This window comes from Corvus hawaiiensis, chromosome 14 (assembly GCF_020740725.1).
Source record: "Corvus hawaiiensis isolate bCorHaw1 chromosome 14, bCorHaw1.pri.cur, whole genome shotgun sequence".
Taxonomy (NCBI): domain Eukaryota; kingdom Metazoa; phylum Chordata; class Aves; order Passeriformes; family Corvidae; genus Corvus; species Corvus hawaiiensis.
In genome coordinates, this window is record NC_063226.1 from 22,362,607 (window position 1) to 22,386,857 (window position 24,251).

At 58.2% G+C, this 24,251-nt stretch overlaps 1 protein-coding gene across 1 annotated transcript; it reads right to left on the minus strand.

The window, feature by feature from the left end:
- Positions 1-12,365: 12,365 nt before the first annotated feature.
- Positions 12,366-14,113, minus strand: LOC125333194 (brain-specific homeobox/POU domain protein 3). The gene is made up of 2 exons (XM_048318944.1): positions 13,905-14,113; positions 12,366-13,354 (listed from the first exon to the last, which is right to left on the minus strand). The coding sequence occupies exons 1-2, from the start codon at positions 14,022-14,024 to the stop codon at positions 12,449-12,451; spliced, it is 1,026 nt and encodes a 341-aa protein (XP_048174901.1). The 5' UTR covers positions 14,025-14,113; the 3' UTR covers positions 12,366-12,448.
- Positions 14,114-24,251: the final 10,138 nt, after the last annotated feature.

Sequence of the window (24,251 nt, forward strand, 5' to 3'; positions counted from 1 at the left end):
GGGGGGGAAGGAAAAAAAAAAGAGAGAAAAAGAAAAAAGGAGGAAGAGAAAAGCTGGAGGAGAAAGGGGGGGAAAAGGCAAGAGAGAAAGAAAGTCAAGAGCCCTCCAAAATGAGAAGGGGCCGACCCCTCTGAGCTGAGGCTGGAAGTGGGAATGGGATCCCTTCCATGGCTGGGGTAGGAACTGGTCAGGGGCTGTGCTGGAGCAGCTGCAATTTGCTGCTCTCAACCAAACCCAAAATGGGGCAGTTTCTGCTCTGTCTCTGCCCGTGATCCAAGCTCCTCTTCCAGAGGGCCAAATCCTCGCAGGAAAGAGCCAGGAGAGGTGTGGAGCTGGATGTGGTAAGAGGAGAAGGTGCTGGGCAGGGCTGTGCTGTCCTTGGAGCTGCCCAAGTATTGCCAGGACTGGATCCTCCTGCACCGAGGCGGGGTGAGGATGAGATTCCTCCATGGAAGCGGAGCTGGGGACACGGCCAGGTCCTCCCTCTCTTCCAGGCAAGGGGGAAGACAGGAACCCTCCTTTGCTGTGGGCTGAGGATGCTTTTGGCCTTGCCTTCCCCAGTTATCTGTATTTTTTTAGGTTCATCATTCAGAGGGGTAAACCGGGGCTTCAGATTCTAGACCAGGAGCATCCTGCCATAAAGGGAGGGGACAGAGCTCATTCACCAGAGCTCATTCACAGCCACCCCCGGGACAGCCTCCACGACCCTGGAAGAGCAGGGTGATTTCAGGAGGTGCTTTCAGCCCCAGACTGCCTGGGACCAGCAAATGCCCTGATATGGGACAGCAAATAAACCCAGCAGCTCCGATTCCCAGCATTCCCCATCCCAGCTCCCTTCCCCTGGCATCACAGTCCTGAAGATCTCCCTTCATTCACGGGATGAATTATGGCCATCAGGGAAAAACTGCTGCTCTTTTCTCCCTGTGAGCAGGGACAGGCCCCAGGGAATGGCTGGAGCTGGGCCAGGGCAGGGTTAGGTTGGATATCAGGAAAGGTTCTTCCCCAGAGGGTGCTGGGCACTGCCCAGGCTCCCCAGAGAATGGGCACGGCCCCGAGGCTGCCAGAGCTCCAGGAGCTCTGCCAGGGATGCCCAGGGTGGCATTGTTGTGGCGCCTGGGCAGGGCCAGGGGTTGGACGGGATGGTCCTTGGGGTCCCTTCCAACCCAGGGTCTTTCAGATTCTAGGATTCTTTGCCACCTAATGAGGATTTTAGCAAAGAGAGCCGTGAAAGGCAGAAGGTCTATTGCTGGATGCTTTCTTATTTCCATGAAAATTTATTGGGGAGGCCGTGCTGTGACCGTGCAGCAGGGCTGGGGCACCAAGGGCAGGTGACATCCATGGCCAGGATACCCCACAGCAGGACTGAGACCTCCGAAGGGCAGAGCTTTCACCGAGTTAAAGATTTGGAGAGGCTCTCAGGAGGCCTTCTCCTGCCCTGCCTCCAGCCCTCCCTCCCAGCCCTGCGAGGAGCTGGCTCCAGGCTGCAGGAGCTGAGAGCCTGAGGAAGCAGAATGAAGCCATCAAGGCTTGGCGTGGAGGCGAGCCGCGTTTCATTCCCTGCAAACTGCATTTCATTCCCTGCCAAGTGCCCAGTCACTCCTGCACGGCTCCCTCCTGCTCTGAGCGCATCCTCGTGCTCCGTGTCCGGGCTCCCTTTCCAGGTGCTCGCTGGTTTTACCTGGAGGAGCAGGACGTGGCTCCTGGTCAGCCCAGGTTCCCTCCCCTCCACACACACACACCTTTGGGAAGATGCCCAGGGGCAGGCTGCTGTGGGATCCTCTCTGCTGGTGACCCGGTGTCCGCGTGGCTGCCTGGCTCCAGCTCATCCAGCAGAACGAGTGGGACACACCATGGCCTGTGCCCAGCCCCTGGGTGTGACAGAGCCCAGAGGCTTCCTTTCCACCACTGCCCCTTCCAGGGTGACTTCCCCTCTCTCCCTGTCGCAGCCCCTGGCACTGTCCCAGGGCGGTATCACGGCATCACCCCCTCTCCTTCCATAAAATCCCAGAATGGTTTGGGGTGGAAGAGACCTTAAAGCCCAGCTAATTCCAGCTAGAGCTAGGGGACACCTCCCACTGTCCTAGGCTGCTCCCAGCCCCATCCAGCCTGGCCTTGGACACTGCCAGGGATCCAGGGGCAGCCCCAGCTGCTCTGGGAACCCTGTGCCAGGGCCTCACACCTGGAAGGATTTTTTCTGTGTGTCTAATCCCAAATCCGATTCTTCCTTGTACATACCCTCTGTCTGTTTAAAGCCTGAGGTCTCACCACTGGGATGACCCTGGCCATGCTTCCAGGGCTTGTTATTCCCAGAAACTTTGGTGCTCAGGCAGTTGAGTGCTCAGCTGTGTCAGACACTTGTGCCAGTAACAAAGGGCACAGGGGGGAAGGTGGGCATGGGGGCATGACTGTGGGACAGGGACACCCAATCCATGGACAAGTCCATCCCACCTCCCAGTCCATGCCCTGAGTCTCCTGCAGATGTTCCCACCTGCACAGGGGTCACCTCATCTCATTGTGGAGACCCAAACTTCTCCTGGTCGAGGTTCTCCTGGCAGCAGAAGGGGCAGGGAAACAGCAAGGCTGGCAAAACATGTAGGAGGGAAAGTCGGTCTGGAAGGCCATTGATCCAGCAGGCAGGGGAGGGAGATGTTCCCTCGTTCATGAGCAGCACAGAGAGCCAAGGCAACATGATCCATTAGTAATAAACAGTGGGAGAAGGGGAAGAGGCAGCGTGGCCAAGGGGGATGCTCGGGAAAGGCTTCAGAACCTGTCAGAGCTCTGCCAGTTGGCTCCTCTAACGAGGCTTCAAAAAGAATCCAGGGCATCCCGAGATCCCTGCAGCCATCCCAGGAAAAGCTGTGCAGGAGGGGGTGGTTCTGCTTCACCAACCGGATCCGGTCCTTCCGAACAACAAGAGAGGAGCCAAAATGCTCTGAGATTGCAGACCTGGGCCAGCAGGACACCTGAGGAACATCCCAGCCCCAGCACCAAGGGAGGACAGATGTGGGAGCTGCCCCTCCACTCCTTCCCCCTAGGCTGGAGAGGCTCCAAGGCATGAAACATTTGAAGGAGTGAGGGTGACCCGATGAAAGAGGTTTCTTTGGAGCTGGGTTGGATTTGATGATCCTAAAGGTCTTTTCCAACCCAGATGATTCCATGAATGAGGAAGAGAAGAGTCTGGGAGTGAACTGGCCTGTTAACAGATGAGTCCAGCGATCCTGGAGGCCTGTCCCACCTGAATGCTCCTGTGGCTCCATGGTCTGCACAGCTCGTGCCAGGCTCTCTGCAGGCTCAGGGGGACTCTGCAGAACCCGCTCTGAAGTCACAGAGTCACGGACGGCTTTGGGTCAGGAGGGAACTCAAAGCTCATCTGGTTCCACCCCCCTGCCACGGGCAGGGACACCTTCCACCAGCCCAAGTCTTCTTGGGAAACACTTCACTTGGAATTTTCCTGTTGGAAACACGAAGCTGGGGCGTTGGATTGATCTCCACACTCCCGTGGCTCCAGTAATTGGAGGCCATGGCAGAGGCCACAGCGCCTGAGCTCTAATTGAACCTTTGCTCTCAGCGAGGCCCAAGGAGCAACACCCTACAGAGGGAGCTTTCAGGTTCCCTTAATTTAACCAAAATATCCTGCAGCCCACTTAACAGCACATTATGAAGTTTTCTCATGAATAATTAACTCTGAACTGCGATTGACATCATGAAGCATGTGGCTGGCTCAGGCAGGGCCTTCCAGCAGCCAGTGGCTCACAGGGGGATGTGCAGCCAGCACGGCAGAAATCAGCACTTCCCCGGCAAGAGCAGGGCTTGGTGCAGCTGCCGCTGGGCAGGGCAGGCAGCTGCTCCTCCGTGCTCCTGCAGACACGGAGCCGGGAAAGCAGGATGGCTGCACCCGGCTGCGGGGCGGACTCGGGGTGCCAGGAGGTCAGGAAGCTTTGGCCGGGGTTGGCACACCACCAGGAGAAGTTCGGAGTTGTGTCTGAGGCCTCCAGGTCGTCGGTGGGGTTGTTGTGATGGGAAAACAGCTCCTGGTGGAAGGAAAAGCTGCTTTCCTCAGCACTGCAGTCGCTGACAGCTCCCGGCAGCTTGTGCTGGAAGGCGAGGCTGGAGGTCCCTGCCAGATTTTGGGATCCTGCTCGCTCGCTGCTCCCGGGGACTGGCAGTCCCCGAGGCTGCGATTCCGGCAGTGCCAGTCCTGCCTGCAGTGATGTTCTCAGCCTCCGGGTATCCGAGAACAAAATCTGACCCAGGGCTCCAAGTTTCCCGAGGGAAAGCTCCTCCTCAGGAGCCTCTCTCGCGAGCGGCCCGACGGCTCTGCATCCCTCACACAGAGCTGGGCTGCTCCAGGAGCCGCAGGGAATCGCAGCACAGCCTGGCCACCAGCCCGGCCACCAGCCCGGCCACCAGCCCCTTCCCCCGGCTGGCCCGTGGCCCTCAGGGACATGTCCCTGTCTGCCCACCTGCCCTCACACCCGAGGAGACCCGGCCCCAGGGGAACGAGCAGAGGGGCTGCCCTCCGCGATGAATTAGTCATGGCCAGGGGGGTGACCCCGTGTCCTGCTGGCTGCACTGCGCAGCTGTCGGCGGCTGGGAACAGTTGTGGAGCAGAAGATTCCCATGGTTTTGGCTGCAGCCTGAATCCAGGGCTGAGCCACCCCCCTCTCCCTCAGCCCCCTCCCTAAACTGTGTGTTTTAATAAAGACATCCAGGCAGCGCGCTCGGAAAGCTCGCTTAGATCTGAGCTAAAGAGCACAGCCAGGGTGGGAAAAAATCCATGCGAGGAGCCGGAGGAAGTCAGCGCTCCGTGGGCTGAGGAGAGAGCCGGGGAACTGCAGCAGGAGAGAGCCGGGCGAGGCAATCGGAGCAGCTCCGGGAAGAGCCATCAGGAGCCATCAGGAGCCATCAGGAGCCATTAGCCCGTGTGCGGGAGGCTGCGCTCCTCCGGCTCCCTGCGGGCAGCGCGGGCTCCGCGGGGAGAGGCTGGAGCCTGGGGCTCCCTCGGTGCCGCTCCGCCGCGGCTCGGTCCCGGTTCGGCCCTGCCAGAGCGGGGCCCGGCCACATCCAGCACCCGCTCCCTCGGGAGCAGCTCTGCCGGCAGGGTCCCTCTGGAGGAGCGAATGGTCCTTCCAGCAGGAAGGAATCCCCACGCGAGACAGTGCCCGGTGCCAGGGAGGCCGGGAGAGAGGGGAGAACAAAAGGAGCCACCGCTTCCCATGGGATGGGCTGGTGGAGAGCCCCGGCGCTGGAGGAGCTGGGCTGGACCAGTTGTGAGAGGGTCCTTGAGCAGCTGGGTGGGAGCAGATGCACAGGGTGCGGACAGACTGCACAGACAGACAGACAGACCTGCCTGGGAAGGAGGGAGGAGGGAAGAGCAGGAGAGATGGTGGAGGGGCTGGAGGGAGAAGGTGAAGGGGGAAGGTAGGAGAGGGAACAGACTCACTCCTGGTGTGACTCGGGGTGAGGGAAGGGGCCCCCCGAATAATATTGACTGATTTGGGTGATGCCATGAACGCAGCATCCCCGCCCTGAACCCCCACTGCCACCAGTGGCACCCTGAGCCAGCCCTGCTTTCGTTTTAGTGGCTAAAATGGACACGATGAGTTTGCCCTTCCTAATCTGAGGATCTGGAATGCTGATCCCCTTGGACATGCTGCAGATATTGATAAACAAGGGGAAAATTCTGCCCTGAACGTTCATGTCGGAGTTGGGAATTTGTTCAAAGGCCGGACAGATCCCAGATCCCCATGTGGTGAATACTCCCCCGTCCTGTTTCAAGGCCAGCAGGTATTTCCTCTGGTTTGTAGAAGAGACAAACGTGGCCCTGCTCCACGATTTATCCAGCAGTGAGGCTGGAAGTGCTTCCAGGAGCTGGAGAGGGATGAGGCAGTGTTCCCTGAGCTCGGGGCTGTTTCCCTGGAACACCTCTGGAACAGCTCGCTGGGACCCCCAGGCAGCAGCTGGGAAGTCGCAGAGTGGTGGAGCAGGATTTTATACAAACACAAGGATTTTTCCTTGTGTGAACCCAAACCCTTCCATGCCTGCCGTAAATAAAACACGGTCCTCAGCTAACACTTCCACATCGCTCAGAGAGCTCCGATTCTCCTACAGCTGCTGGAGGTGCTGGTGAGGTGCTGCAGATGAAATGTAGATTTTATCTCTGATCTCTCCATCTCCAGGATCCCAAAGCTCCTGGAATTGCCTGTAGGCTTCCCTACTCTCGAATTCCCCAAAGATCTGAAGGCAAATCCTACAGCACTTCCTTGGGGTTTCTGGCTAAAAACATGGGGCTGTTCCTGCAGGGCTCTGGGAGGGCTGATGGGGGCAGAAGGCTGTTCCTGTAGGTGAAGGATGGGGAGATAAAGACCTCCGGAAAAGCACAAGATTAAATTTCTGGAAGTATTTCTTTAATACAGATGGAAACAAACCAAATAAAAAACAAACAAATAAACAACCCCCAACAAACAAACAAACAAAAACGAAAGGGAAGAGATTTTTAAAACTCACAAATTGGTAAATTTGTTAGGATCTCTCATTCCTTGCTGACAGTGGGGTGAGCAGGGAGCTCTGGTTTTGCTCAGCCAAGGGTTAAAGCCGCTCCTACCACAGGCAGCTGCCCCTGACCCGGGGCTTGGTCCTGGTGAAGGGCGACCGATCCCTTGGAGAAGGGGATAATTCCTGCTCCTTTTCCCTGGGATCAAAGAATCCCAGAATGGTTTGGCTGTTCCCTCAGCACTGCCAAGGCCACCACTGACCCGTGTCCCCACGTGCCACATCCACACGGATTTGAAATTCCCCCGGGGATGGCTTCTCCACCACTGCCCCGGGCAGCTGTGCCAGGGCTGGACCACCCTTTCCATGAAGGAATTTTCCCAATATCTCACCCAAACCTCCCTTGAGGCCATTTCCTCTTGTCCTACCATGCAGCCAGCTGCCAGGTTTGCCCCATGGAATGCCCTGCTCCATTTCCCAAACTCCTTCCCAAGCCTTTTCCCTGAGCTCCCCTCACCCTGGCTGTCCTCCCCGCTGCTCAGGTGCCGAGGGAGCCTCTAATTAAGGCCTCACTCCTTTTTTCCCTGCAGTGGAACAGAGCCTACCCCGAGCATCTTTAAAAATACATCTGCTCTGCCCTGCACTGAAACACATGGAATAATAGAAGAAAGTCTGGAGTGGGCGCACCCTGGACCTGCCCAGCTTTCAAAGGAGGGATCCTTTAAAGAACACGGAGCGTTTGCTCTGCTCCTGACCCAGAGGTGGGATGTGCCAGCAATATCTGAGCAGGGGGTCCGGGTATCCCTCCCCTCAGCCTGGGTCCCTCTGGGGTGAGGCAGCGCCGTTGCTGTCACTGGGATTGCTGCTGGTGGAGCGGATTCCCCACATCTTTGAAAGCTCTCTGTGAGGGCTCTGAGCTCCATGGATGGACAGATGGGACCCACTGATGGTCCCCACACAGGCTGGATATTCCTGCCCTTGTTTCCCAGTGGAGAAATCAGCCCCTTGGGCGTGGGATTTAGCGGGACATGGGGGCTGAGGTGGCACTGTTTGCTGTCACCCTGCTGCTCGGGAAGCACAGATGGGCCCTGTGCCTGTGAAACAAAGCGGGGTGAAGGGATCTGGAGCAGCTCCACAGCCTAAAGAATGCACCATCCTGAATTATCCTAAAAGGTAAAAGAGGGGCAGGGCTTCTCCGGCGATTCCTTCAAACACATCTGCACTTGCCTGCAGTCACCAGATTCAGCTCAGCAGGGCATGGATGGAGCTCTTTAAATGCATCCCTGCACACGGTGGTGGTGGTGGCACGGCCACACTGGCCTGGATCACGCCTCTGTCACATCCGAGCACAAGGGGCTTAGGTGCCCAAATTCTGGGGGGGCTCTTGGCTTCTACAGCAAGAGGAAGTAACACAAAAGAGCTTGACATGGAGGGAAACTTGGAGGAAGGGCTGGATTGCAAGAGAGATGCTGGCTGCAGCACCAGCGGCTGGGGAGAGCTCCAGGAACTGGTGTCTGCCAGCTCCAGCAGCCCAGAACTGGTGGGAAGCTTTCCTCGGGAAGCCTTCGCAGCACCAGGGGTGGGATTCAGCTGTCACACCCCCGTTTACTGGTGTCTCCACCCGAGCTGGTCCTTCAGCACCGTTACAGGCTCTAAGGTGATGAAGGTGCCTCCAAGTCCTGAGTCGAGGGCTGATATCAGAGGTCGATATCAGAGCTGAACCGCAGCAGAGGCCCCTTGGTCCCTCTCCAGTGACCAGAGCCCAGAGCTCTCCTCTCATCCGTGCATCCCTGCTCTGACGGCCCCCAAAGCATCTCCATCCAGTCCCTGGTGAATGGCTGGTGTTGATGTTTTGAGTTCTCAGGGTGCCCCATCTCCCGCCCGGGGCCCTGGGGAAGGGATAAGACCATGCCCTCAATCCCCCCAGCCTGGAGGTAGATGAGGAATCAGGTCCTCAAAGGTGGCTGAAGCTGAGCTCCTCCTGAAGGAGCTCTGGGCCAGGCTGGATTATCAGGCGCCTGTAAAGGTGGAACTGCTGCCAGAGCAAGAGCTGAAAAACCTCCAACCTTGCTCATACATCAAAGCTCAGATGAAAACCCAGGATGAGAGTGGAGAGTCCGTTCCTGTCAATATTCCCTTCCTTTAATGCTGTTTTGGGTGCAGTGTCAGCCTCAGTGGTGTCCTTTGTGCCCCAGGAGCAGGGAGGGCCCGTGACACTCCTGTGTCTGTCTGTTTTCCTTCCCTCACCTGCTCTCCTCACCCTGGGCTTTTCCCACCTCACCCTGTGCCAGGTGCTCTGCAGAGAGCCTGGATTTGGAGGGATTCGGATCTTTTTGGGTACCCAGCCAGGGTCCTGGTACAGGAGGAGACCCTCAGAAGAGGAGCTGGACACAGAACCTGAGACACCAGACCATGGCTGGGACCTGCTCCCAGTCTGTCCTGGCTGCCAGAGCTGCACCAGGAAGGAGCAGCAGCTTCTCCCTGACCTGTTGTGGACCAGGAGTGGCTGTTCGGGAGCAGGGGGCGGGGGAAGCACAAGGGGCCCTTCTCCACCTCCTTCCAGGCTTTTCCCTGAGGATCCTGGAGGCTCGCGCTGGCCTGGGCATAGTGGGAACTGCTGGAGCAGGAGCAGGAAGAGCAGGAAGAGCAGGAGCAGAAGCAGGAGCAGGAGCAAGGGCAGGAATAGGAGCAGGAGAAAGAGGAGGAGCAGGAAGCAAGGTGGGAACAGGAGCAGAAACAGGAGTAGGAGCTGGAGCAGGAGTAGGAGCAGAAAGGAGTCGGAGTAACAGCAGGAGCAAGAAAAGGAGGAGGAGCAGAAACAGGAGCAGGGACCGCAGCAGCAGCAGCAGGATCAGTGCCCGGGCCGGCTCCTGCCCAGCGCCCCGGCTGTGATGAGTTCTCCAGGCCTCATCACGGCTCCCGGAGTCTCTCCGCCCGCCCCTCCCGGCCCAGCCCCGCTGCTCCTCGCCCGGAGCTGCCGCATCCTTCGCTCGGATCCCCCCTTACCTGGCGGCCGCGGGGGCCGGGGGGTCCCCGGGCGGCCCCGCTCCGGCTCCCCAGCGCAGCGCTTTGCGTTTGTGCCTGGGAAATACCCACCCGGCGTTTTATGAGCGCGCCTGATAAATATTGCATCGCCCGTGAACTTGGCGGAGCGGGGGCACCGCGGCACCGGCCCCGGCACCGGGCACGGGCCGGGGAGGGGCGCGGGGGCCCCGGGGCGGGGGAGCCGCCGGGAGCGGCTCCGGCTGCGAGGGGGAGCCGCGGAAAGGGGGGGCCGGGCCCCGCTAATGCTGCGCGGAGCCGGTCCGGGGCCCCCCCGGGCAGCACTCAGCATCCCGCCTCATTAAAGTTTCATCGGCAGCGCTCGGCCAAGGTCTATTTATGAAAATGCGTGGAGAAAACAGGGACGGAGCGCAAGAACAAAGGGATGGGGTTTGGGAAGCGCCCGGGAATAAAGGGAGAGGTGCGGGACGGGGTGCGGAGGGGGTGGGGGGTCCCAAGGTGCGGGCAGGGCAGGCTGGGCTCTGCCGGTCACCGCCGAGCTGGCCCCGCTCGCCCAGGTGGAGCAGCTCCTCCGAAAGCTGTTTCGGGAGCCGCATAATTTTCCCTAATTTCTCTTTTCTTTTTTTTTCTTTTTTCTTTTTTCTTGTTTCTTTGTGGAGCTTTAGGGTTTTGTTTGTTTGAATTTTTTTGTTCGGTTTGCTTTAGGTTTTTTGCTTGTTTGGTTTTGGTTTTATTTTATTTGACTTCATTTCTTTGGTTTATTTTCATTCAGTTTACTTCATTTTATTTTATTTAACTTTATCGTATTTTCTTTCACATTACTGTATTTTATTTCATTTTATTCTACTTTATTTTTCCTTGTTTTACTTTGGTTTCCCCCGGTAAAAGCCGCAGGGACCCGGCTGTCGGGCTTCAACACCACGACGTGAGTTTGGTTATTTTTTTTCCCCCGAATAAGTTATAAAACAAAATAAGACAAAACAAAACAACAACGAAAAAAAAACACAAACAAAACCCCAAACAAACAAAAAACCCTCAAACAAAAATAAAACAAAACCACCCCAAACAAGCAAAACTAACAAAAATCGCTTGTTTTTATCCCTTTTTTCCGCGTCTCCCCGGGACCGAGCGGACCCCCAGGTTCTGATCCCCCAGGACAGAGGGGACCCCCCCGGCTTTACGGCCCCGGTTCCGCCGCCCCGTCCCGCCCGCCGAGCGACCGAAGCGCGTTTGGGGGGTTCGCTGCGGTCGGCAGCGGGTGCGCGGAGCCGGGAGAGGGGGAATGTCCCCTTCGGAGCCGCTGACGGCGCAGCCCGGGCAGGCGGGGGGTGGCAGGGGGCACCTGGGGGTGTCCCCCCCCCGGGCAGCGCTGGCTGCGGGGTCAGGGTCGCAGCGCGGCCCCGCGGCCGTTCCCGGGAGCGCTCCCCGGCCCCGCCACCGACCCCCGGCCGCGGGAGCGACCCTCGGGCTGCGGGCGAGATCCCCCCGCACCTCCGCACGGCACCGGGCGGGGAAGAGGCAAAAAACCCCCCCGCGATGGGCCGGAGGGGAGCCAGGACCCCCCGGTCCCTTCGGGCCACCCCCGCCCCGTCCCGCGTGGGCACGGGCGGCTCTGCCCGCCCGCCGCTGCCCTTCCCGGCGGGTCCGTCTGTCCCCGCGGAGGGGGATGGAGCCGGCCTCCATCCCCGCCGTGATTGCCCGGGAGTCCCGGGCAAGGGCTGGCCGGGCCAGGGGCTCCCCGGAGCCGCAGTAACTGCAGGAGGCAGGAGGGTGAGGTAAAACGTGCATGATTTATTTGAAATGCTGCAGCGTACACAGACACCAAAATTTCATTCAGCACACACACAGCGGAACGAAATCTCCTTTAATTCAAAAAAAGAAAAATTAAAAATAAAAAGAAAAGAAAAGGAGGCAAATTTCTCTATTAAATATGCAAAGGAAAGGGGGGAAAATAAGAGTTTTCTTGCCTTCGAAAGTGCAGAGTTCCCTATGCGCAGAGGCAGCCGCCCCGAGGCCGGGCCGGGCTCCGTCCCCGCTGCCTCGGGCCGCTCCCGCCGCTCCGCTGAGCCCCAAGGACGTGATTGTCGAAGCGCAGGATTTTATACAGTGAAACCAGACGGAAATCGAACGGTTTGAGTGAAACCAACGCAAAATAAATCTCCATTTCCCCGAACAAACCGCGACTCCAGGGACGGGCCAATTTTTTTTTTTTTTTTCCCTTTTTAAAGCTTTTCTCCTTTTTTTTATCCTTTTAAATTTTTTTTTTTTTTTCAATTTAGCCGATGAGGTAGAAACAGAAATGGTACTGCAAAAACGCGATGGGTTTGCGGGGGGCAGGGGAGAGAACAAAACCATGCAGGTGCGTGTGTGTGCGTGGGTGTGCGGGGACCCTGGCAGCGGGGAGCACCCCGGGTTTACAGCTGGCTTCCAGCTCGTTTCCTTTCTCATTTCTTTTCCTTTTTTTAAGATTTTTTTTTGAAAGAAGAGGAGTGGACACAGAGGAGCGAGCGGTGCCATGGCCCCCAAGCCGGGAGGGGCTGTGACAGAGACCCACCGGGCTCTCGCTGCTGCTGCTGCCCCAACTCCAGGCACCCCCAAACTTCCCCCTTGGCCTTTTCATTTTGTCTTTTTCCTTTTTCTCCACCTTTTTTTTGTTGTTTTTTTTTCTCCAGTTTTATCTACAAAAGCAGTCTGTACCAGTCAGAACAGCGGGGCCACTTCGCCCAGGGGTGAGGAGCAGGCACCAAACTGTTCACTTTGCTTTGGGCGCGTTTCCCTTTATCTTAAGGTTTATTTTTTCCTTTTTTTTTTTTTGTTTGTTTTTTTCCAATTTTTTTAACCCAAAAAAAAAAAAAAAAAAAGCCGACAGCCCCAAGCCCTGTTTGGGAAGGGCTGGGGGGGCGGTCAGGAGGGCAGCACCCCCCCCCACACCGCTGCCTCCCCAGCCCCTTCTTCAGTAGGTGGCAGAAAATTTCATCCTTTTCTGCTTCTGTCTCTGATTGCAAAACCAGACCCGCACCACGTTCTTCTTCAAGTCTAACTTCTCGGCGATGGCAGCGATTTTCTCGGAGGAGGGCCGGGGCTGGACAGCGAAATAGGCCTCGAGCGAGCGCTTCTCGGGGGCGGCGATGGACGTGCGCTTGCGTTTCTTGTCCCCCCCCGTGTAGATCTCGGGTTTGGTCATTTTCTCCCTCTGCGCCCTCTCCGCCTCCTCCAGCCACGCTTCCAGGATGGGCTTGAGGGCCACCATGTTGTTGTGGGACAAGGTGAGGGACTCGAACCTGCAGATGGTGCTTTGGCTAAGGCAGCCCACCCCCGGGATCTTCAGGTTGGCCAGCGCGGAGCCCACGTCCGCCTGGGTGACCCCCAGCTTGATCCTCCGCTGCTTGAAGCGCTCAGCGAAGGACTCGAGCTCCCGCGGGTCCGTCTCCGTCTCGGGGCCGGAGATGACGGCGTGGGAAGCGAGGCCGTGGGGGTGGGACATGTTCATGGGCTGCGAGTGGTGGGCCATGTGGTTGATGGCCGACATGTGGGAGTGAGGGTGCGAAGGCGTGGAGCCCACGTCGGGGCCCGGCACCCCTCCGAGCGGGAGGGCGGAGTTGAGGTGGTCCAGCAGCTCCCCGTCCAGGCCCTGCGAGGGCTGGTGGTGGTGGTGGTGGGGGTGGTGCGTGGTCAGCACGGACGGGTGGTGCAGGTGGACGGAGGACGAGGTAGGAGTGCAGGACACGCTGCTCATGGTGTGGTAGGTGGCGTCCGGCTTGAAGGGATGGGTTTTCTGCGACACGATGTCCACGGCGGCCAGAGCCTCGGCCCCTCGCAGCAGCGTCTCGTCAAAGCCCGCAAAGATGTTCCCCTGGATCTGCACGGAGGGCCGGGGGGGCGGGGGGGGGGGGAGAAAAGCGGGAGCGAAAACAAACCGAGAGAGCAGGAGAGGATTAAAGGGAAGCAGCGTGACGGAGATCCCGCTCGGCCCCATCGGCACTGCCGGGGACAGGTAACGCGAGCCGAGCGCCACCCGAGCCCCCCGAATAGAAGCACCGGGGTGCCAGACGCCGAGCGCTCTCCCTCCAAGTCGGGCACCCACTCTGCCCTCCGGGGCGACCTCCCCAAAAGAGAGGCAGCGGCGGAGAGGCCGGAGCCGTCGGGGGTCCCGCAGCCCCGCTCTGTCCAGCGCTCGCACGGAGCGGGGCGGGACGGCTGAACCTCCCCGAGCGGGACCGACCCCCGCGCCCCCCGGCCGCCCCGGACCCCTCCCCGCGGGGACAGCTCCCCGCCCGCCGGGCCCGGCGCCCCGGAGGAGGGAGGAAGGGAAGGGCGGACCCCCCAAACCCCAACGAAACCCAAAGGCAAAGGGAAACCAGAGTAAGTTGGTGCGTACGGAAGCTCCCGAAGCCCGCGCCGGGGCTTACCTGGGGGGCGGGCAGGCAGGCTCTGCGGATGGCTTCGGAGCTGGTGTGCAGGTGCGGGTACTTGGGCTCGTGCAGGATGGGGTGCATGCTGAACGCCTGCTTGCTGTTCATGGACATCATGGTGGGAGCGGAGCGGGGCCGGCCGGGGCAGGGCAGGGCAGGGCAGGGCAGGGCAGGGCGCTCCGGGCACCCGGCTCGGGGGCGCGGTATTGTCTGGCTCCGCCGCCCGGCATCAATGGCATTATAGCCCGGCCCCCCCGCCCCCCGCCCACCGGGAGGGGCCGCGGAGGTCCCTCCCACCGCCCGCCCGCGGGCAGTGAGCTCAGCCCCCCTCAAACCGGGGCTCACACCCCCGCCGCCCGTGGTACCCCGTCCCCAGATCGCGCCTCCCCCTGCTCCGGTTGTAACCCTCCCCCCGAAAACCAGAGCTTCCCACCTGTCGGTGAATCCCCCCAAACCGGGGCTCAACCCCCATCTCCGCCCCTCCCCGGCTCTGCCCATCCCGGCGTTCCCCTCTCCCTGTCCCACCCTCGTCGCGTCGGGTCGGGGGGCACCACCGACCTCCCGTCCAGCCCCGGCCGCCCCCTGCCCGCGGCTCCGGGCTGCTTCCCCCGGGGGGATTTGGGGAGCAGGACAGCCCCGAACCCGGGGCTGAAGAGGAGCCGTTCCCCTTCTCCCTTTGACGGGAAGATCCGTGGGTCAAAAATCATAAAAACAACGAAATCAAGAAAAGTTTCACCAACTTTTTTTCCCCCTTTTTCAATGAATCTCCCTGGCTCGCTCCCCAAATCCTCCCGTGCAGGATCCCGCGGGCTCCACGTCTGCCCGTGCAGCCTCTCCATGCTCCCCTCTCCATCCCACCGCTGCCTCTGCACTCACCCGTCCGTGTGAATTTCCCCACAGCTCCTTCCCTCTCTCCCTCCCTGCCACCAAGGCCAGCTCCTGCCACCGCCGAAGCGGCGTTTGGTTGCACTGCTGGATCGGGGGGGAGTGGGGGGTGATTTGCAGCCCCCCAGATGCTCCCAAAAGGTGCGTGAGGAGCGTGACAGCCCTGGCAGCCCAGAGCAGGGGGGCTGACAAGGAGGAACCCCAGTGCCTGGGGGTGATGGAGGGCAGGGGGGTCCTTGGTTATGCTCAGGGCAAACTTCTTCTCAAGGGTGTGCTTGTCCAGCCCGTGTCCAGCCTCAGGAGTGGCTTTGGGACGCGGTGCAGGTGTTCCAGGAGTCGGGGGAAGGATCTGTTTCCTGGTCCCTTCAGCATCCTCTGGGTCCCCTCTCCTGGGGATCCTGCCAGGTGTCTTGGGACAGACAGGGTCAGCGAGTCTCACAGGGAAAGGGAAATCCTGACCTGACCCCATGGCCTGATCCCCACCCTACCTGAAAGGCTGAACCATCCCCCAAAAGATCATAGAATCAGTTGGGTTGGGTTGGGAGGCACCTTAGAGATCATCCAGTTCCAGCCCCCTGCCGTGGGCAGCGACACGGGGGAACCACCAGAGATGTTTCCTTGATGCCAAACCTGCCCAGGGAAAGCTCAGATCCAGTGACAGGAGACTGAAAGCCCCAACCACCATGGTTGGGCAGACAGGCTCGGGCACGGCCCCCAAATCCACCACAGAAGGCCCCCAAACCAGCCCCGAGCAGCACCTGGCTCAAGCAGAGGGGTGGGGGAGAGTCCGCAGGGCTGAACCCTGACTCCAGAGAAATCCTCCTGGGGAAAACTGCCCCAGCACCAAGTGCAGCCAGGAAGGCCCTGTCCCTGGTGGCCCGAGGCACTGTCAGCCCTTCCTGAGCACCGCAGCATCCCACAGGTGCCAGAGGCCACCAGGCCCTGCCAGGGTGCTCCGACCCTCCGGAGGCGAGCGCAGGCAGGAGCTCGGGAGCCTCTTCCCTTCTCCCCGCTGCCAGCAGAGCTCTGAGCCACTATCTCCACTCAGCTGCAGGATCAGGTGATGGGCAGAGGAGAGTGCATGCTGGAAAGCTCCACTGAGACTCCAGCAGAATTCCTCAGAAGGGGAATTGTCCCTTCCAGGTGCTCTGTGGAGGGATGTCTCCCCTCCCGCTGGGTTTGTTAAAACTCTCAGGACTCCGGGAGCTTTTGTCACAGGGTATTCCACAATTCCTTTTGCTGGGCTCTTCCTGGTGGCCCCTCTGCTCTCCTTTTCCTCATTTTCTGCATTTCAGCAGCTCAGAGGAGGTTGGACAGAGCAGTTCAGCTCCCGGCCCTGGATTTCACTCTCCCCAAGGAACAAACCTGTGCCAAGCTGCATTTTGCTGCTGTTCATGTAGGAAAATCAGAGCAGATGAAGTAAAGAGCATTCCCTCCTTCCCGTTCCTCTGTGTGCCAGCAGCCTTTTCCAAACCACCAAGCCTTTGCTCTTTCCCTGTCGCAGCCCTGAGCCTCCTGCCCTGGGCTTTACCCCGACAATGAACTTTTTGAGCAAGAGACACCCAGGGAGGATCCCTGAACGCACCTCTGGATGTCCTGGCACTGACACTGAAACACGGGGGCACCACAGGGACATCAAGAACCCCCTCCCAGCCCCATTCCATGGATGAATTCATCCTCCTGCCACCTCCTACACGGATTTGTGGGCTGGTCCCAGAGGGGAAGAGAGCAGTGCCCTCCCTATCAAATCTCTGGATTGAGTCAGGAGTTATCAGGCTCCTCCTGGACAGGGAAAAACAGGGAAAACGCTCCTGTCTTCCAGCCAGGATGTGCAAAGGTGTGGGAGCACCAGACAAGGAGGAGTTTCTACAGCAGTGGGAATCACGGACATCTCAAACACTTCCACAGTTGTTGCTTTAGTCCTGGGTAGTTCTGAATATTGGCACTTCCAAGGAGCGGGATGAACGTCCAGGGGATTGCCAGTGCTCCGCTCTGGCTTTCTGGAGTAAGATGGAACAGCTCTGCAGCTCTCCTTGTAGCCTTTCCTTGTCTGTTCCAGCTTTCCTCCAAAAACTGGAATAGTCCAGACCCAGCTCTCCCACCCATCCATGTCAGCAACCCCCCTGAAGCAGGAAGTGCTTCACTGGAATCAGAATTAAAAGGAGGAAAGTCGGGATCTTTCCTATTAAAAAAAAAAACAACAAAAAAAAGCACTGAGCGAAGACCCTCATGATGTGAGTGTTTGGAAAACAAATTCCTTCCAGGGCAATTCCAGCATCCAGGCTAAAAGCTGGCACCCCAACCTGGTCAGCAGCTTTGGGGGGATCCTTTCTGAAATAAATCCCTGTGCAGAAATGAAGAGCCTGGAATCTCCTCACGTTGTGTGCCATGGTTTTGTGCCATGGAACGGCAAATGATCCAACGGGGCAGGAATATTGTGGGAATCGTGACCCCCACAGCCAGTGCACAGGGCTCTGGCTGGTCATTCCCACTGGAAAGGCAGCCCTGGACACGCTCTCCAGCAAGGTCTGCGCTCGAGAAGCTCCAGCTCTCCGTTCCTTTTTGAGGGTGACCCATAATTTCCCTGTCTGGCTCCCTGCCTATAACCAATAAAACCCTGCACACTCTGCCTGATCCTGATCCTGATCCTGATCCCGGTGTTTTCCATCACGGAGGGCTGGGTGCAGACCTTGCAGAGGGCCGGCCTGCCTGCCATGTGCTTTGGTGCCTCAGGCAGTTGCCTGCAGACTCCAGCTGTTTTTATTACCTAAGTGGGTTTGATTGCTCCTTCATTTGTGCCTGAACGAGAGCCCTTGGCACCCTCGTGGGCTCTAATGGGGTCTGTGTGTTCTCGCTCCCAATTAAACCCACGGGCAGCGATTAACAGCTTCCAGCAACTCCGGCGCGGAGCAGAGGGGACGCGGCTTTCCAGGGCTCCGGGAGAGGATCCTGCAAAAGGGACACGACTTTGTGCATCCTGAGCAGACAGCTGGGCTGGCTGGAAATGGCTCTGTCCCCAGGTGACCGCTGCCACTTCCTTCTCGTCAGGGGAGGTTCGGCTCAGCCGTCCCAGCCTCGCACAGACACATTTTCCTGCAGTGGGGGACGATGCTGGTGGGTGGCCAGGGGTGGGTGTGACCCCAAAGTGGGGGTAGAGACATTGAGAACACCTCCCCACCTGCCCTGGCTGTCAGGGCTGCTCCTGGAAATCGTCATGTGGGGTGATGCAGAGGTCAGGACATCAGGGCGTGGATGGCCTTGCCCCACTTGGTCCTTCCTTCCCCTCCCTTTTCCTTCTGGTCCTGCGCAGGGCCTGAGCAGGTGGAAGTGGCCAAAAATGGTGAATTTCTGGTGCACTTGGGCTTTTCAGCCCCAGGTTCTGACTCCAGGAGCCATCCCAGCCCCTGGCAGCTGCTCTGCCAGGATCATCCCGGCCCTCCCAGCGCCACAGCTCCATCCCACACCACCCACAGCCATCCGTGGGAACCCCGGGGAGGAGCCGTCCGTCAAAATTAAGATGTTGGGGGATTAAATGCTTCGATCTCATCGGAAGTGGCGTTTTCTGATGAAAATTGGTTCTGTCAGGAAACGTGTAAGTGGCACTACCTGCCAGGGGCCCGTGTGCTGGGACCAGGGATGGTCGGAGCCGGCTGATGGAGGGCAGGAATGGAATGGAAAATCCAGGCCCAGGATTTGGCTCAATTAAAGTCTGGCTCGCTCCTGAGAGAGGCCCGTGGCATTGGAAAGAACATTCCTCCCACACTGGGTTAAACTTGGTGTGAGGCCTAGAGCAGGAGCTCACCAGGCTGAAGTGACCCCTCAGGTGGCAGATGGTGGTGTTGTGGAAGACTCGACGGAGGCCAGGCTCTGTGCTGGAATTAGGAACAGACATCACAGGACCACAGCATCATTTAGGTGGGAGAAATCCTCTCAGATCCTGAGTCCAACCACTCCCCAGCAAGGCCACCACTGACAGTGCAGTTCAGGGGCTGCATCCACACAGCCCCTGAACCCCTCCAGGCACGGTGCCAAGGCATGGTTTGAAACACCATGCTTCCAAAATGCCTGTTTCTGGAGGAAAATGCAGGAACAGCTGCTGATGAGGACGAGATCCCTTCCCAGCCAGCAGAGCCGGGTGTTTAATGCAGGCCTCGCACTCGAGGTGTAAGAGAAAGACGATCCGTGCTGGCCAACAGATCCAGCTTGTAAAAATCCTTATTAAAACCCCACTGAGCCTAATCGGGAAAGATGGCTTTTAATTAAAAAGTGCAACCATTCAGCCAACTTTTATAGGAGATTGCTGCGACCCCAGGAGATGCCAACCAGCAATAGACTCCACTCCTTCCGGAGGGAGGGACCCTTCCCGTCCTTTGTTAGCTGGAACATCTCAGCCGGTTTTAAATGGGCAACTTCACAGCTTTCCTGAGTGTGGTTTCTTCCATTAGGAAATGGGAATCTTCTAACAGCTCACCCAGGCAGCAAAATTCCTGCACTCCATCTCCCGCATTAGGAACCCGGAGCCCGCGCGGCTCCGCTCCGCAGAGCGGGAGAAGAGAAAACCCAGATGGGGCAAAGTGTAGCTCGACTTTTTAATGCTAAATTATTTACAGTAAGTAAAATCGTGTGTGTCAATTGTGAAAAGAGTCCAATTTGTTTGATTTACATTGCAGGGGGGTGCCCTGGGGTAGGGGGTGTTTAACTATCTCCTCTAATGTAATTGCCTATGGCAGCCTGGTAAATATTTGATGGGCTGCCTGAGCGAGGGAAGGAACTGGGGCTGATGCTCCCGCAGCCCTCGCAGGGTATCAAATGCAGCTGCAGCCAGGCTCTACCTGAGCCCTTCCCATTGTGTAACTGGGCCTGGCTTTAGCCCACTTTCAGGCTGGGAACGTGCACTTTCTGCTGGAAAATGGGCTTGTCCCCATGCCGTGGGTTTGTTTTATATAAGAAGCCCAAATCTCTCTGTCTGTGCCTCGAAGGGAGTGTTTTCCTCAGCTTTTCAGCAGGAAAAGCAGGTTTTGCTCTTGTCAGGGATGTTTCCATGGCTTGGAGGTACTGGATCATGGCCCCAGCTCGCAGGGATGGTCCCTCAGTCGCAGGAGGGTCGGAGCTTGGCTGAGGGTGGTGAGCGGGATGGGGATGCAGGGGTTGGGAAGGACACAGAGGGGCTCCAGCAGCAGAGGTGTCTGCAGAAAACCCACAGTCCCAGCTCATGCAGCCTCTCACAGCTTTTCCATTTCTAGTGTTTCAAGCAGCACCAGGAGAGGCTTGGGTTGGACACCAGCAGGAATTTCTCCATGGAAAGGGTGGTCAGGGCTTGGCAGGGGCTGCCCAGGGAGGTTTGGAGTGCCCATCCCTGGAGGTGTCCAAGGAAGGTCTGGAGGTGGCACTCAGAGCTCTGGGCTGGGGACAAGGTGGGCATCGGGCACAGCTTGGACTCGATGATCCTGGAGGCCTTTTCCAACCTCTGGGATTCTGGAATTCTGTGTCAAGATGGGCACACTCAGTGCCCCAGAAATGGCCCCTGTGACCTGGGGACAAGGTTCTGCTGCTCAGACGAGGCTGGGACAGAGCCCCTGCTCCTCTCTGGGCAGCCCTGCCAGTCCATAGGAATTCCTGGAGGGTAGGAAATGTCACATCACCCACCTGGGACGGTAAATATTTAACAAGGGGAACTCCCCCTGCCTTGCTCCCTGCCCTCCTCATCCATATTCAGCTCCTGCAGCTCTTCCAGCCCTGCAGGAAGCACTGAGACCCCTGGGAAGAGGGAATTCATTGAGGGGCTGTGTCTGAAGGGGTTTGGGGCTCCAGATTTGGGGATTGGAAGTCAATGATCTGTGAGGTCCCTTCCAAACCAAATCATCCATGGATTCTGTCATTTGAAGGGATACACGGAGGCCTCCAGGCCAATTCCCTGTTTGGAGCAGGGCCGGTCAGAGCAGATCTGCACAGTGGCGTTTGAACCTCTCCAAGGATGGAGACACCAAAGTGTCCATGGGCTCCCAGAGAGCTGAGCAGGGAGAGGCCGCCCAAGATCTTCATCTACAAAGGCGACCAAAAGTTGGGTGGGGATGCTGCACCCACCTGGTTCAGCACAGAAACACCTTGGGGCTGTGGATGGAGGGAGCTGGGCTCGGATGGCACCGGCAGCTGGGCAGGGAGGGACAAGTGGGACCCACACCAAGATCCACAGAGGTCCCCGTGAACCCACTGGGGCATCTCCGAGCATTTCTTGGGATCGTAGCCACGGCTGGGAGGCAGGAGCAGTCAGGATGGAGGTGCAGAGCTGGATGAGAGGCCTGCTGGGGTCCTGGGATGCAGAGGGAGATTTTACACGGAAATCCAAGTGGGTGCTCCTGGGAGGGTCCCAGCCTGCTCCTGCCAGGAGCCTCTCCATGGTTCTCCATGCCTTGCTTGCTCCAGCTCTTACAGAAACCAGTTCTATTAATATCCCAGCTCTTCCTCTAGGCCCATTACTCTCCTGATGGCCCAAATTTCCAGTTAGCTCCTCTCCAAATTTAAATGATCGCTTCCCCCTGTCTTCTCCACCCCCACCTTTCCGAGAGATGACGTCACTGATGACCCACATTCTCCTGCCTCTGAAGTGCCTGGCGCCGGGGCCATTAGATCCCTCTGCTGGGCTGGGACTGGCTGACAGCCAGTCCCGACCTCACAAGTAACCACGGCCATTCACCGGGAGAGGGAAGCTCCAGCCTTGCCAACAGCGTTGGAGAACAGGAGAGGAAGGAAGGATGGAGCTGGCTGGAGGCTCCTCCTGCCCACGGGTGTCACCAGGGAAGGGAGGAAGCAGAGCTGCCAAGGAATGGACAGCTTTGAGGGAGGGAAGCAACCTTGGGAAGTGTCTTCCCTGTCCTGCCTGCTCTCTGCCAGGAGCTGGCAGATGGGATCCCATGGAATGCTGGTGGGACTGGGACACCATGGAATGCTGGTGGGGTTGAGATCGCATGGACTGTTGGTGGAATTAGGACACCATGGACTGCCTGTGGGACTGAGGCACCATGGAATGCTGGTGGGATTGAGATCCCATGGAGTGCTGGTGGAATTAGGACACCATGGAATGCTGGTGGGGTTGAGATCCCATGGACTGTTGGTGGAATTAGGACACCATGGAATGCTGGTGGGATTGAGATCCCATGGAGTGCTGGTGGAATTAAGACACCATGGACTGCCTGTGGGGTTGAGGCACCATGGACTGTTGGTGGAAATAGGACACCATGGACTGCCTGTGGGACTGAGGCCACCTTGACCTGCTGGTGGGGTTGGGATGCCATGGGCTGGTGGTGGGCCTGCTTTTCCTCTGACCCATCGTGCAGCCCCTGTGAGCCCTAAAGTGCTGCAGACTCTCGGTGGGACCAGCACTGTGACACTGGGTGGGACCAGCACTGTGACACCTGTGTCACTGCGTGTGCCCGTCTCAAAGCCTGCAGGGCCCTGAAGTGCTGCTCTGAGCAGCTCCTCTTGCTCCTGGAGGCCTCAAAGCCCTGTGTCAAAAGCCAGTGGATTTCTGCCCAGAGGAAAACCCTTTCAGTTCTGGTTTGGATTCAGTGAAGAACCTCAGTCCATGTCTGAGTCAGTGCAGAGGCCGAAACTCCATCAGTTTATGGAAGAGAAGTCCATGAGCAGCTGGAAAGAGACCTTCCAAACAGGGGCAGGAGACAGGACAATGTCCCCTGTGCTGCCCACAGCTCTGGCCAAGGCAGCCCTTTCCTAAAGCCTTCCTGAGGGTCACCTCTGGCTCTTCTCGTTCTTGTTGAGTCCCCAGCTCAGGAAGAGCCTCCAGGAGCCAAATTGGTCCCACTTGGAGCTGATGGCTCGAGGCTGCATTGGTACGAAATGAGAGAGGGGGCGGAAGGGAAGAGCAGTCCCTGGCTTTCCTCCAGCCTCGCTCATCGCCATCATCTCCACTTTGTGGCCCTGTCCTGCATCCTTTCAGCTCTCCAGCCCACTGCTAACCCCAGCTCTCCAGCCCAGCTCAGGTTCTCCTCGAGGAGACATCCCCAGGCATCCCAACCACCTCCTGCCACCAGTCCAGCCCATCCCGACCAGCTCCCACCACTGATCTGGGCAAAGGAGAGGCCCAGGCAGGCAGGAAAGGCATCCCAAAGAGCAGCTGTGGCATCAACTTCTCCCAAACGAGTCGGGTAGGACTGAGAGATGAGGTTTTGGCTGGATGATCCCAAATGTCACTGCCACAGCACCTCCAGGGCACCTGGTCCCACCATCCTGAGCCCTTTCCAAAGGGATCCAGCAGCTCCAGGGGACAAACAGGCAGAGGATCTCCTCATCCAAGGAGGTTCCTCCAGGTCCTCACCTTTGCTCATCCAGCAAAGGGAGTTCCCTGGAAATGAATGCAGCAAGAGGAGGAAGGTGAAAGAAAGAACAAGAAAGAAATGCTAAGAAAATAAAAAGAAAGAAAGAACAGGAAGAAAATGAGGAGAGAAAAAGAGGAAAAATAAGGAAGGAAAGAGAGAGTCTTGGTTTTCTGAGTTAGAAGCAAAATTATCTTGATTTCCATTTGAATAATTCATGTTTGCCACGGGCCATGTATTCCTGAGCTTGGGTGTCAAGTGTTTATCGAATATATCTCTTGACAGGGCACTTGTGTGATATTCAGCCATTGCCAGAGTGTGAAAAAAACACACAAAACAAATGGAAAAAGAGGGGGGAAAAAAGGAAACACTGGAGTGACGGCTTCCTCTGCCTCAGTTTGAGAATAATTGGCCCAAATGAAGGCCCTTTCCTTGCCATGAAGTCCCCCCTACCCCCTCCCTCCATGGGGATCCAGCCGGCAGCCCAGCACAGGTGGCTGCGATATTGTCCCTACACCCAGAGGGAGAAGCTCTGGGATCATCCTCGAGGACGAGCCCAGCAGGTGCTGGAGGAACTGGAGCCTCTGTCACCTCCTCAGCTTTTGCCAGGACATGGAGATGTGATCCTGAAGACTTAGAGGCGTCTTATCCCAAATATTTCCAGCTTGGAGTGAATCCCAGCGATGGTGGGAGCCTGGTGGCTCAGGCCTGGCTCCTGGATGGCGTGGACCACTCACCTCCAGCTCATATCCCGGGGGCCATGGCTCCACCAGCCAGTGGGAAGAGCTGGGAGAGGAACACCTCCTCCTCCTCCTCCTGGGTGAACCAGACACGAGCAGGGAGCCAGAGCCGTTCCCAGTGGTATCTCCGGGATCAGGAGGAATGGGGAGCCCCTCCACCAGAACCAGCACTGACCACGCACCCAGCGCAGGATGGAGAGGAGCACTGGGGCCACGTCTGGTTCCAGGGCAGCGAGTGAGGGAAGATTTGCTCTCTGCCCTGGTCAGTCCAATTCCCAATCTTTGGAGGATTTGGGGAGAAGCTCCCACCTTCCTACCCCAGCTCTCACACAGACCTCCCTCTTCATGCAGTTCCTGAAGGCAGGGATGGAAGGGACTTCGGCTGCCCA

Excerpts from the sequence above, each read along its gene's own strand:
- LOC125333194 (XM_048318944.1), bottom strand. The coding sequence starts at position 14,024 with ATGATGTCCATGAACAGCAAGCAGGCGTTCAGCATGCACCCCATCCTG. Across the intron at positions 13,355-13,904 it reads CCTGCCTGCCCGCCCCCCAG|ATCCAGGGGAACATCTTTGC; the intron begins GTAAGCCCCGGC and ends CCCTCCGTGCAG.